Here is a 13,382-nt window from a genome sequence, read left to right as displayed (position 1 = left end):
TGGACCAGGACACCCCCTAGGCTCCCCGCCAGCCCCAGGAGTCATGAGGGTTTGGGTTTGGCTGCCAGACTCACCAGCAGGCATATGGGCACCTCTTGCTGTAGCGACAGCAGTAAAATTGCCACTCCCGATCCAGCACTGACTCGAAGTAGCGGCTCTGGAACCCTGCCACCAGTCCATTGTTGGAGCACGTCTGGTACCTGCAGAGAAGAGAGCAACTCCTGGAAACCTAAGGACAATGACACAGAAACAGACCCCTTCCCAAGACCCTGCCAGTTATACACTCTCACTGAGCTAAATTCCTAACAACTATTCCATTTTTATGCAAATAATAAAGTCTTTGTTATATTTGTAGAAATGACATATGCTCACCCTTAAAATCCAAATGGCTCAGAATGTTTCAACTGAAGGAAATTTGGGGAACACTGCTCCTGATATACCTCTATGAATACATAGTTAGGAGGAAGAATGAATAAATGGATTCACGTAGCATTTTACATCTAGAATTTTACAAATGCAGGATTGTACTATTCATGCCATTTTCAATAAAAGATGATGTAATTCATTTTGCTTGAATTTAAAATAAATAGAAGATAAAGAGAAACACAACAAATTGGTGAACTTCAAACGGACATTTCTTTTGCTTAGGAGCAGAGGCCTTGGACAGGGAGCACAAGGAAGCCCATTCGTCCTGCCCCTCCCCAGTGCGCAAAGCCCAGAGGGCTGCCATGATTTGTCCAGGGCAGCTCAGTGGGAGAGCAGAGCCCATGTCCCAGGCTCTCACTACTTATCCAGGAATCTTCCTACCACCCACTAGACCTAAGCTCCACATGATCAGGGCGTGTTTTGCTCAGAATTCTATTCCCACTGCTTCCCGAGGGTCCCAGTGGTGGTGGCCCTTTTTACAGAGTTGCAACAGGCCAGCTGAACTCTTCAGATTCCCTCTGAGGGTCCCTTTCCTGTCCTCGCTGCTTAGTCCTATGGTTCAAATACAATGACTCCTCCGCTCCGGTTCATAGACCACAGATAACTTTTACTCTTTCATTCTACCTGTGCCATCGCTGGTCGTCACAGCACCTGCCTTGCTCAGTGTTGGTTTAGACAGCACAACCGTTTCCTCCTCTGTCCCATCTCCAGCGCTGCTGCCTCCGGTTCCTGCCCTAAATCCCAAAGTCCCTTCAGGCTTGCTGTTTTTTGCTTTGATGATGACGATGCTGTTTTGTACCTGACTACGGTGGATTCTCACCTTATACGGAATGAGATCTTTCACAAGCCCTTCCAAAATAGGTCTTAGCTACCTGTTTCTCTGCATTCCCCACCCACCCCTGCCATCGACGTGGCCCCTCTCCTAAATGGGAGGAGCAGGCAGTTGTCTATGTGGCCTGGCCTGATAGCTGCTGGAATACAGCCCTATTTTCCAAGTAAAGACAAGTTTCTAGAAAATTTAATGAATAAAGTAAGAATAAGTTCCCTGTTGTGACTGGGAAGAGAGACCTTGCTGACACACAAACGATAACACTATCAGCAACTGGATTTCATTTATTCTTTGGCATTGCTGAAGATGAACTTGTGGTTCTGACAAAGCTAGATATTAAATATGTTGTGTGTCTCTGGTTGGAAATCATCTGCCCTTTTAAATCTAGTTATTATTCATTTATTTATTCATGCATATATTATTCAAATGTCCATTTATTTATTTATGACTCATTTATTCAACTGCTTATACTGTACTACTCCTCTGTATCACTCACTTTGCTATTGTGTTGAGAGAAGAATTGAGAGATGGGCTTCGACTTGGTTAACTATGCAAATTAGCTTGAATTCCCTGTTCTCAGGACTTGCAAGAAGTTCTGACAGACCACAGAACTTAGCTATGAGAGATTGATAATGTAAACTGAGGTCTATGGCCCTCTGATCGTCTAGCCTTCTTTGCTCTACCATTGCTCACATCTCATCAGGAGTGTTGCCACTTTGTAAACACCTGGCACATTTCAGGAAGCTGCATAACTGCAATGCACTAGGGTCATAGCATGGTGGAAAGGTAGCTTTGGGGGCTGATCTTCCGGGATGGTCTATTCTATCCTAATTTCTAGCATGGTGGGTGAGAAGTAATTTCAACACGAAGCTCTAAGAGCATAAGCAAAGCTTACATGTGTCTGAAGAGAGAAAGAGCAGCAAGCTAGAGCTCCCTGTGCCTTTCTCTCTTACCATGACTAAAATGCTTCCCTCCTCTAAAATGGAGCCCTTTCCGAACTGGGCAGGACTGTGGTTTCCTTGGAGCTGTTGTTCCACTGTTTTGGTTTGTCTTGAACACTCAGCCCCCTACAAGGGACAGAGTTCCCATGGTGGTAAGTTCCCCTAAGTAAAAATAAATGCAGGAAGATAAGCTGGCCTGTTTCGTGGAGTACCAGCTCTGAAGGCAATCCAAGTTCCGCGAATTCCCCGCCGGCTCCCAGCCAGGCAGCTGGCCCCGCAGCCTGTACGGGAAGTGTGTGTGTCACTTTCTCATGCACCACCTCAGATAACGCTGCCCCGTGAAGATTATTGGGACTCTCCAGGCTCAGAGACTAAGAACGTATGGTGAAAGTTAGATAACCAAACATAACCCTCCTCTCCCAGCTTTGAGTCCATCGCCTTCACGTTTTGGTAGAGTGACCCTGCTTAGGAGTTTGGTAGTGTAAAATCATTCCTTCCATAACTGGATCTTTGTAGGGGTATGCTTTTACACCACGGGGAGCAGATAGCAGAGTGGTGAGGAGCATGGGCGATGCTACTGGACTGTTCCCCACTGCCCTTAGCTGGGTCACCTTGGGCAGGCTTCATATTCTCTAATGGCCTCAGTTTCTTCATCTACACAATAATAGCACATACTTATTAAAGTTATGGTGAAGACCAAACAAGACAACATGTACACAATTCTTAGGATGGTTTTTTAATGCTTAATAAATTATTTCTTGTTGTCCCTATCCTTTCATTTAGTCTATGCAGTAATTGTGAGCATACTTTATGAAAGCTGCCTCTGGGCTCCCCTATCTCCAGTCAGTGAAAGGACTTTCATACGCATTCCCGGACCTGCCGTCTCCCTAAAACAAAGCTCACTGAGGTAGGATGGCTTAGCCACCCGCTTTGTGGCACAGGTAGTTTAGTGTGTCTCAGTACCCTTGGTGAGTGGTGAAGTCCTTGGGGGAAGAAAATCACTTAATCTTCATCTGTGGCCCCCACAGTTCTGGCACCGCTGTCCAGCAAACGTTTAATGGGAGAACGCAGCACGAGTGACTACCAGCTACCTCCCGTTCTCAGAAGCAGAACTGACTTTTAAGAGCCCATCGCTCAAATCCATGAAGGGCCCTGAAACTCCCTTCCCCTGGTTTCCACGGGGCTTGGGTCAGCGATCCAGCTTCCCACTTTCACCCTCCCCCTCGGGAACACTGCCGCTCCGTGAGCAGAGTGAAAAACGAACATATCTTTGGGTATTCCTCTCCTCAATTTCTCTCACTTTCAATCACCTTTTCTAAAAAGTGTCTTATTTAATGAGACTCACCTAAACCTTGGCCACAGCTGCAGGAGCCGGGCAAGTGAGGAGAGAGGCAGCCTCTGAAAGGCGCTGGACTAGGGGAGCTAGAAGAACCTTCATTGCTAAAGTTATCAAATTCAAGTTAAAAAGAGATGCTTAGTGGCCAAAAGCCGTGCCTGAGGCTCTGACTCACTTTGCAGCACCTGGTTGTCACTCCTGAATGGTCTGCAGAACAGAGTAGTGGCCCAGGGCAACGGTGAGTTTCTGGTGGTCTGTGCAGCATGACCCCAGCCGAGACATCAGCACAGACGCCATGGGAACATCCCCTCAGAATCCGAGGCACCAGTGCCCTGCTCCAGAGACGCTCTCCCTCCATCCGAGGAGACATACCTTTTTCTCACTGTATTTTTGAAGGCTGAGGCTCAATTTTAGTTTCACACACTGGAGCATTGTTAGCCCTGCTCCACCTGACACTAGAAACTTTCTAGAAGGAAAATCACAAGGCAGTTACCCCTCCTCTGACAACAACATTTATGAATCTTTTCTAAGAAAGTGGCCTTTCTGAAAATGATTTGTCTCAGGGCCAGCCTCCTGAAAGCAAAAGCAAATACAGAAAACCTTATCCTGTATCTGCCATGGCAAAACATAGAAACAACAGGATACGGGAAAGAGCTGTTGTTGAGGAATCAGCAGACATGAGTTCGAGTCTCAGCCCCAACCTTAACATGCTTTGTGCAGTCTCACCTAAGTCATGAGGATGTGTGCAGATTCAGAGAAATAATGCCTGCAAAACTCTCGGCCAAGGTAGTACCTGGAAGAGCCGGGACTCAAACTCAGGTTCGTTTGGTGCCAAAGCTTATATCCATGAGATCTTGCAGAGCACAAAAGTCTCCTTGAAATTGTCCTTCAGCTCTGATCAGCGCTCCAGCCAGGCTTCCTCCCTGTGGTCTGTTCATCAAGTCCAAAGCTGTCGGACAGGCAGAGTGACAGAGGCCAGAACCGGGAGGTGTGTAAGCATCTGGTTCTGTTTGTGAACTTTATGCAGTTTTAGTCTCACCTTCTGGTCCCTGCTGGTCTCAGTCCGAACTTACAGCCAGTCCAAACTCTTAGCGAGTTGGGATTGAGTCAGGTGTAAAACAGGGCAAAGGGAAGCAGGGCCATCTCTGTCAAGGGCTCCCCAAATGCCACTAAATACATAATAGATGGGCTGGTTGTGCAGGTCTTTTTCTTCCCAGCTCCACAAACACACAGATGTACTTCAAGGGCTGTTAGTCAGTCTCCAACCCCACTGCAGAGATGAGCCAAGAGAGGTTTTGCCCATAGTCCAGACCGGTGGCTAACTCTATGTGGCATAGCCTCCTTATTCCCCCAAGTTTACTCCCCCTCCCCAAAGATGGATGAGGCCTCACATTGTACCAAGATTTTCATTTTTTTAGAGTAAAGCATTGACCTTTTTTTTTTTCTTTTGAGACAGATTCTCACTCTGTTGCCCAGGCTAGAGTGAGTGCCGTGGCGTCAGCCTAGCTCACAGCAACCTCAAACCTCTGGGCTCAAGCGGTCCTCCTGCCTCAGCCTCCCAAGTAGCTGGGACTACAGGCATGCGCCACCATGCCCAGCTAATTTTTTCTATTTTTAGTTGCCGGGTTAATTTTTTTTCTTTCTATTTTTAGTAGAGACGAGGGTCTCACTCTTGCTCAAGCTGGTCTCACACTCCTGAGCTCAAGCAATCCACCTGCCTCGGCCTTCCAGAGTGCCTGGATTATAAGCATAAGCATTGATTTTTGTTAATTCTGTTTTCCTCAGAATAATTTTTTTGAGTTGCTATCAAGCATTGGTAACATGGTACACAGAATTTTATAAAGTTCATTAAAGTCTTTCAACAAATATTCATGAGAACCTACTCTATGCCTGGGGCTGTACTTGGTCCAGAATCGTTTCCAGAGGGCTGGAACTGAGCAGCAGACATGGTGACGGTGCAGACACCGGGCAGAAGGGTAGATTGGTGCCAAAGATGCTGGGGCAGAGACATAGAAGAGTGGACAGGGATGGCAGGGCAGTGAATAGGCAAGGGGCAGAGACAAGCCCAGCTTGGGGGCATCTCTCCAGAAAAAGGAGTGTTTAAAGTTCTGGATATTTCTCTTAAGCCCAAGCAGAAGGCCCCACGGCCCACCTCACCCTTCCTGCTGATGTTTATAGCTACTTCTGTAAAACGAGGTGACAACTCCTAACCTGACAGTATTAATGTGAAGAGTAAAGAGAGGCTCTGTGTCACATGCCTAGCACACAGCCTGGCACACAGCCTGACACAAAGTATGTTATTAAAAGACAGGAGAAGGAGTATTGTTACTATGACCATAAATATCTGAAAGACAAGCTACATCCTAGTCTCCACTTCTTGTAAACATTGGGGTCTATGTTAGGAATTGTCAGGGTTTAGTGTTCCAAGGGGAAAGTGAGATGCACCTCAGAAGACAGTATCAGAGAATAAAAGACAATATCAAGTCTCCCCTCCAAGAAGTCTGCCTGCCTTGACAATTGCAACTCATACTGATTTTTCTTCCTGTGACATGTTGATGTCACTATCGCACATTTCATCTAACTTGCACTATCGCTGAGTAGCCTCACGGTGAGACAATGCAAGGTCTTTGAAGGTAAACACTGCACCACTTGCTGCTCATCCTCCTGTCACAATGGTGGAGACACAAACAGTCTCTTTAAATAGTGCTGCTTTGCCCGCAGTCTGCTCTCTTCCTGCCTGTATCTGGGTCAGGGTTCTGCTTTTTCTCCATGCCCAGGTTATGAGTCTGCTGTCTCTCTACAAGGTTTTAAGATGGTGAAGCAGAAATGACCTGCCAAACAGCTTCTCTGGATAGAAAAGCCTAGCACCGGACAGAGGGAGAACACCTCTCCAAATGCAAATGCCTGACCCATTTTGGAAAATTGTAGGCAGTGGAGGTTACCCCAAAGGCCTCAGAGAAGGTCCAGATTATCTTGTGAGATGTATCTACGTGCTGACAGCAATTCCAGGGATTGCATGAGCTCTGTTAGCATCAAGGCAAATTTGATGTGAGCTCATGAATATCAGTTATTATAATATTTGTTCAAAAATCTATTGTTAACCAAGAGATCTACTGTTACCTCAGTGTCTATTAAAATGTGACAAATATTCAAGACACTCATAATGTACATGTAATATTATATTTATAGATTGTGATCAAATTATATATTCCAAAAGCAAAATGGTACATATGGGAGTCTCTGTAGTCTAGCAATTGGGATTTTAACTCCACCTTTGCAACTGACCAACTGTGTGATATTTAACTCTGGGATCTCAGTTTCCACAGAGTAGTCAGGATAAAATGATGACAAACAACCTTTATCAAGGACTTCCCATGTGCCAGGCATCATGCTTAGCACTATACATAACTTAATTATTTTGTTATAACTTAATTATTGTTTTGTTATCAAAACAATCCTATGAAACGGGCTCAAATAACCAGATTCCCACCACCATCATTCCCACCACAACCAGATTCCCCACAGCACCATATAAAGAAACACAGGCTTAGAAAAATGAAGTAATTTCTGAGGACACACAGCAAGTAATGTACATGTATTATTTCATTTAATTCTCACAACTCTTCTAAAGAGTTGTTTTTGTAGATGTAGAAACTGAGGATTTGAGAGCTGAGATGACTTGTATAAAGGTAGTAGTGGGAATGCATTGAGAATTTTTCTGTCTGACTCTAAAGTTCATAAACTTTCCATTACTTCAAGATACCTCAAAGAAACAGACACACACACACACACACACACACACAAAGATATCCTAACTCTGTGGGACTCTCTTATTGATTACGAAGATTATATCCGGCAGGTACCCAGACAGAAGCGAATCCCCTGTTGGGAGGAGTGAACTCTCGCCATGCTTACAAGAACAGCCAACAGCCATTTTTGCAAAGTGCAAGCTCCCCCAGACAATTGATTCCTAGCACTTAGGAGAGTGACCTAGATGGAAAGTTGGCGAGAATCCTAGATCTGCCATAACCCTGTCCTCCCACACTCAGCCTTCTTGCCCTCAGAGGTCACTCTTACGTGGATTTGATATCTTCTTTAGGTCAGCACTCACTGCAGCTTCATCCAAGAACAAAAATAACACCAGCATTTCATATCGCCTGCAGCACTGTGACATCAAGCTGGCTGGCCTGGCTTCTGCCCCTGCCATCCGCTGGCAACGCCTGGGCACGTCTCCTCGTGTAGGATGGAGATAACCGTTAACACTTGCCTCTCAATATCACAGTGACGATCAAATGAGATTAGACTACGAGTAACTCGAGGGCACAGATTGTATGTTAGTCATCTCCATGTTCCAGGAGTCTGGCAAAATTTGTGATAATAAGCATTTCATAGTGAATGAATGAGTAACTGAACATATAAATGAATGTATAAATGTATAATGTGTCTATAAATAAATACACTATAAACTATAAATCACCACACGAATTAAGGTTAGGGTCATAGAACCATTTATTTAATTGCTCCACTCTCTTGACCTTAATTCCTAAACTATGGTGTAAGGAGCTTGGTCTAGGTTATGCTTGAGGCCCATCTAGTGCTGAGATTCTTGGATTCCGTTATGCTCTGTGTGTTCTACATTCTTATGTTTGTTTTTTGACGTTTTTACTTGGGAGTAATTTTATATTTACAGAAGAGTGGCAATGATAATACGTAAGATTCACAGCTGCCCTTCACCCAGCTTGCCTGAAGTCATCCTTCGTAGCGCAGGCATGTCTATGAACACTAAGAAAGTAGCACTGGTGCAGCACGAAACTACAGACTTTAGTTGGATGTTGTCAGTTTTTCCACAAATGTCCTTTTTCTGTTCCAGGATCCAAACCAAGATAGAATAACGTGTAGCATTTAGTCCTTATGGTTTTTGAAATAAAAAATTTACTGTTCTACTTTTTAAGTATATTGAGACATTAAGATTATAGGGAGAATGGAAACCTAATAAAGACTTGATTCTGCGGTGACAGACTGCATCACCACCCGCTGTGCATGTTTTAGAACCCTTAGGAGATCTAAAAAGATCATGCTGCATGTTGGTAAATGCAACAAACCAAAATGAGACGTAAAAAATAAAGTTGAACCCCAAACACATATGACAGACACTGAAATGTTGAGAATTAAAGATGTAAGCAAAATAGTTTCCCCCATGGGAAAATCTGTGGGCTTCTTCACCGAGGGAGGCAGGGACACTGGCTGGGATTTGCACTGCCTGAAGCACCAACTAGTCTGACTTAGTCTTTCACTACATATTTACTGGGGACCTCCTATGTGCCAGCACTATTTTAGGCACTGGGGGAACAGCGGCCAATGAGACAAAGGCCCTGTGTTCGTGAAGCTCATATTTTGGTGAGGGAGACAAACAATGAACAAATACAGATCAGGCAGCGACAAGCGCACTGTAGGGAACGAGGCAGGCTGAGGGAGGAGAGACTGGAAGATGTGGGTTTGGAGGAGGTGGTCCTGGAAAGCCTCTCTGAGCAGGTGGGCATTGTGCACACTGAACACTCGGAGCCCTGAATCGGGATGATCGCTTTGTGCTATACAGAGCTGTGGTCTTGGGTAGATTCTGGAAATAGTCAGATTATGGAAAACTGAGTTTCCCACCAACCTATCCAGCTTCAAATTTTCCTTGATGCTAGCAAAGCCCAGTGGCATAGTTTTCCTTCCTCCTCTTCCCCATCGTGGGGCTTGTCATGGGTGAATGCATAAATTCAGCTCTAACACAAACTGCCACTGCAAAATGTCTCCTTGAGATTCTTTGAAGCCCAGGGTGAAAAAGCACATGCCAATAAACAGAATAAACAGAGCACTTTTCCTCTGACTTCAAACTCTGCGTCAAGCTGTCTTGCCCAACATAAGCCACATCAATTCCAAACTCACTAAACCTTTATCGAGTGACCGTGGTGTGCCTGCATTTGGTTTAGGTTTAGATTTGCTTTAGAGTTCTCCTCCCTATACTTTCTCCCATAAGCGTGTCAATAACACCCTCTAACAGCTTTTGAGGTGGGTGTCACACCTTTCTTTTCTTTTCTTTTTTGCCAGAAGGAGGAGCTGAATGCCGCAGAGCTAAGCCATGATACAATCGGGAGCTGCGAACCCATGTTTCCTGATCTCAGGCTCAGAGCTCCTTCCACCACATGACAGCACAGTATCACTGGGAAATTCCAGCTTCATCTTGTTCCACATGGGACCCAGTGTCCTGCTGCCTGTGCCAACCCAAGTTAGAGCAGACTCCCTGAGATGAACCTGGGCATGCCCAGAGATGGCAAAATGCCACTCCCAGGGCCCCAGGTAAAGCCCCCTGGCAGTCGTCAGTGGCAGAGGCCAGCACCCACGCCTCAGAGCCTGGCACCCAGAGAGGTCATTTCCAGCGGAGAACCTGTGATATGCAGCTCCACAAGCCACACTCAGCTATGACAGCAGCACCTTTTAAAGACCATGCCCCGATTAGCAAGTATCTTTAGCAGATCCTATGTGCCGTTGTCAAGTCTGTGTTCAACGCTGCTCCCCTCCTTTAAAATAAACCTGAAAGCTAATTTGGTTATACAAGGCAGCCAAATTGCACAAAACTATCAACAAGTCTTCCCCCAGAACAGATTAAGAACCCGCAGCCAACAGGAGGATGTAATCGCTTCCCAGCCTGTGAGCAATTTCTTTCCTTCCAGATTTTTCACTGAGACTGGAGTCTGAACTCAAAGTCACAGTCATTTAAAAAGTGCATCTGGGGTAATTGGTGTCAGTCCTGGGGCAGTGGAGGACTACTGTAAAGAAGCTGATTGCATGTTTGAGCATTTTCAACCCTGTGATTAGTGGAGGGGAAGAAGGAGGCAACAGGGAATGGAAGGAAAGGGAAAAAAAAAAATCACTGGACTCCGCATATTCAAAAATGCAGGGGAAGAGGAAGGGGAAGAGCTATCTGACCTGTCAGCTTTTCACTTGACTCCCTTCGACCAAACAAAATCATGTTATTTCACCTTCTTCCTCTTTTACTTTTCTTCAAATAGTTTGGGAGTTCATGACAAACCAGTCACAAGCTGGCAAGTTTAAAACTAAACATCATCTGGCTTCCCTCCCTAGCAGGGATGAACACAAAGATTGACAGAACGGGAGAAAAAGCCAAGTGCACTTTCAGGGGTGAGCCTCCACTCTGTGGAGCTGTCTGACCACACGCTCATTTCCCAAATGGGGTAGGAGCCTGGAGGGGTGAGTGCTGTGGCCAAAGTCACACTGCAAGTTGTCATTAGAACCAGGACCCAGCCCCCGGCCTCCAGACTCAAAGCCCAGGGCTCATCCTCTAGGGTTTTAGGATTCGCCAAGTGCTATTTTTCTGTGGCTCCAAAAAGGGGTGTTAGAAAGGGGCCTCACCCATGTGATGGCCCCCCCTGAGATGGGAGGACTTGAGGGCCAGTTGTAACTAGGTCGTTTCTGTGCTGCATGACAGGCAATGGGCTGGCTGCAGGGAGTCACTGTAGACCATCCTCAAGGTGAGCCTGGTCTCTGAGCCAGCCATCTGGCAGAAGGGGTTTTGGATAATTAAGTCCCTTTACCAGACGCAGTGTGGGTGGATGAAGACAGGCCACTTAATGGCTGTCCAAGCAGCCTCCACGGCCCAGTTCCCCAACCTGCAGCTGCCTGTGTGAGTCCTCTCCCCATCCCTTGCAGGGGCCAGCTGAGCCCCTCCTTGGTTTGATAAGCAGACTGGTCCCTAGGCATGGGCTTCTGCTGTGATCTTGCCGATCCCTGCCGTGTCCGAGTCTGGTCCTGTGGTGCTGGCCCTGCTCAGCTCTGGTGTGGGAGCCCACGCTGGGCGCAGGCAGCAGGCTCTCAGGAGCCCATCACTCTGGCTAAGCACAAACTCTTTGGAGCAAAGACTCTAGATCCAAATCCCAGCTTTCCAGCCGAGGAAACATCCGATCTCTAGGCCGCAGTTTGCGTACCTATATAATGACGTGTAGATTTGTTTTGAGCATTCAACGAGACAATCCACATAAAGCACTTAGCATGGTGCCAGCTCAGGGTAAGCACTCAATAAATGGCAGCTGTTTTGATTACTCAGTGGCCCCCTCTCTTGTCTCACTCCCCCACCCAGCAATGTCTTTTCCTCTTGGATTCCCATCATCGTCTGTCTGTGGTTGTGTGAGCCCTGGGGTTATGCTTGACCACTCCCAAGGCTCACTACACCAAGAGGCTGCTGGAATGTCTCATAGTCTCCTGGCTCGCTCTACGGATAGCACACGCAGCAGCTGCCAGCTAGGCTTGCTCCTCCCTGGGCCTGCCTTTGCCGTGGTCAGCTTCCCCCCTTCCTCCAACCACCTCTATAGTTCTGGCTCCATCTAGGCTGCCGTGAATAACCGGCCTAGTGGTCAGTGGCTACTGGGATGGGCTCCCGACCATATACTGGGGCTGGGACTTCTGTGACAGTTACAACCCACAGAGAAGTGCAAGCTCTGATCAGTTCCGTGCCATTGCCTAGGACAGAGTGCAGTCAGGAGAGGACAGTCTCTCTCTCTGAAAGCCTTTAGTAAACTATTTTCCAGCAATGGAACCCACTTTAAAATCAGGCAGAGAGAAGGACCTCAGTACTCATAACTGAGAAACACATTTAATCAGGGAAGTAGAGAGCTATTTAATTTCGCTTCCTTGTGCTTAAATTTCTCTGTCCCTTCTCCCCCATTCACTTGCACTAAATCAATATTTCTCCAACTATAGGTGCTGAGGGCCCAATTGCTTATTTTCCCCAAACTATCGTGGACCAATATGTTTGTAAAACAGTAAAAACAAATTGCTACAAAATGAAAATGTCACTGAAATGGCAAAGCCCTGTTCAATTGCTGTAAAGTTTCTTACTCTCAGTTTCTGTACTTATCTTTTTGCAGGCTGGTAAACTTCGCACAGACCCACCCCGGCTCCCGGCCCAAACTGAGAGTAGGTAAGGCTGCTGCTGGAAGGAACAGAACCACAAAGAGGTCTCCCTCCCACGGACACTCCCCATCCTGGATGCAGTGGGCTCTGCAGCAGCCCTGCCCCACCCGGAGCATGCAATGGTGAGGTCTGGGGTAGGGTTTGCCCAGGCTTTAGGTGCTGAGATTCCTCGAGAGTCAAGCAGCTCCCAGAGGGAGGGATATGCAGAGATGTTCCCAGCCCGAGTGAGTGGCTGCCCTTACCATTCCATGCCAGCCCGGTTGATCTCCTCCCACCAGCACTCCGTGGGTTCCCCGAGGTTCTGGGGCGTGGGCATGCAGGCGTAGTTCCATTGTCTGTCAGAACCTTCCTTCTTGCTGAAGATGCTCCTCACAGCCACCACCACCTGCCCATGGGGACACTGGTAGCTGAAGCCCTGCCGGTTCAGATTCACCCACCCGTCATCGCTGTAGTCATGGTACTGCTGGTATGGGTAACCGTAGTCACCATACTGGCCCCAGGCCACGGTGACCAGGGGCAGAAGCACCCACAGAAGAGTGAGGTCCATGCTGCCTGGGCTTTTGGCAAAAAATGTCACTCTAGGTTTCTGGGCTGTTTTATACAGCTGCCTCTGACATGTGGCTTCCAGATGTGGGTGAGCAGGATCCAACTGCAGTGTGTCATTGCTTAAACAAAACTTTTCCGTGCTGAGATATCAACCATAAGGACATTCAGCTTGTTTTAAGGTGGAATTCTAGGAATATGCAAGGAATATGGAAGTTGAAACAACTTCCTGGGGAAAGAACAACTTTGCAGATAGGTTATAAAAGCCTTCAGCCCCTTTAGAAACATTCACTTGGAAAAAACCGACTAGCTGCATGTTTGTCCCTCATCTCAG

At 46.7% G+C, this 13,382-nt stretch overlaps 1 protein-coding gene across 1 annotated transcript in view; it reads right to left on the bottom strand.

The window, feature by feature from the left end:
• The window catches only part of DPT (dermatopontin), a 29,980-nt gene extending 16,851 nt beyond the window's left edge, over nucleotides 1-13,129 (bottom strand). The window contains exons 1-2 of the mRNA XM_045547428.1: nucleotides 12,748-13,129; nucleotides 75-200 (exon numbers count right to left, since the gene is read on the bottom strand). Of these exons, the coding sequence (XP_045403384.1) occupies nucleotides 75-200; nucleotides 12,748-13,052 (431 nt within the window). The 5' untranslated portion in view covers nucleotides 13,053-13,129. The remainder of the gene's footprint in view (nucleotides 1-74; nucleotides 201-12,747) is intronic.
• Between the last annotated feature and the right edge of the window lie 253 nt (nucleotides 13,130-13,382).

Source organism: Lemur catta, chromosome 3 (assembly GCF_020740605.2).
Source record: "Lemur catta isolate mLemCat1 chromosome 3, mLemCat1.pri, whole genome shotgun sequence".
Lineage (NCBI taxonomy): Eukaryota > Metazoa > Chordata > Mammalia > Primates > Lemuridae > Lemur > Lemur catta.
This window is presented reverse-complemented; position numbering and strand designations above follow the sequence as displayed.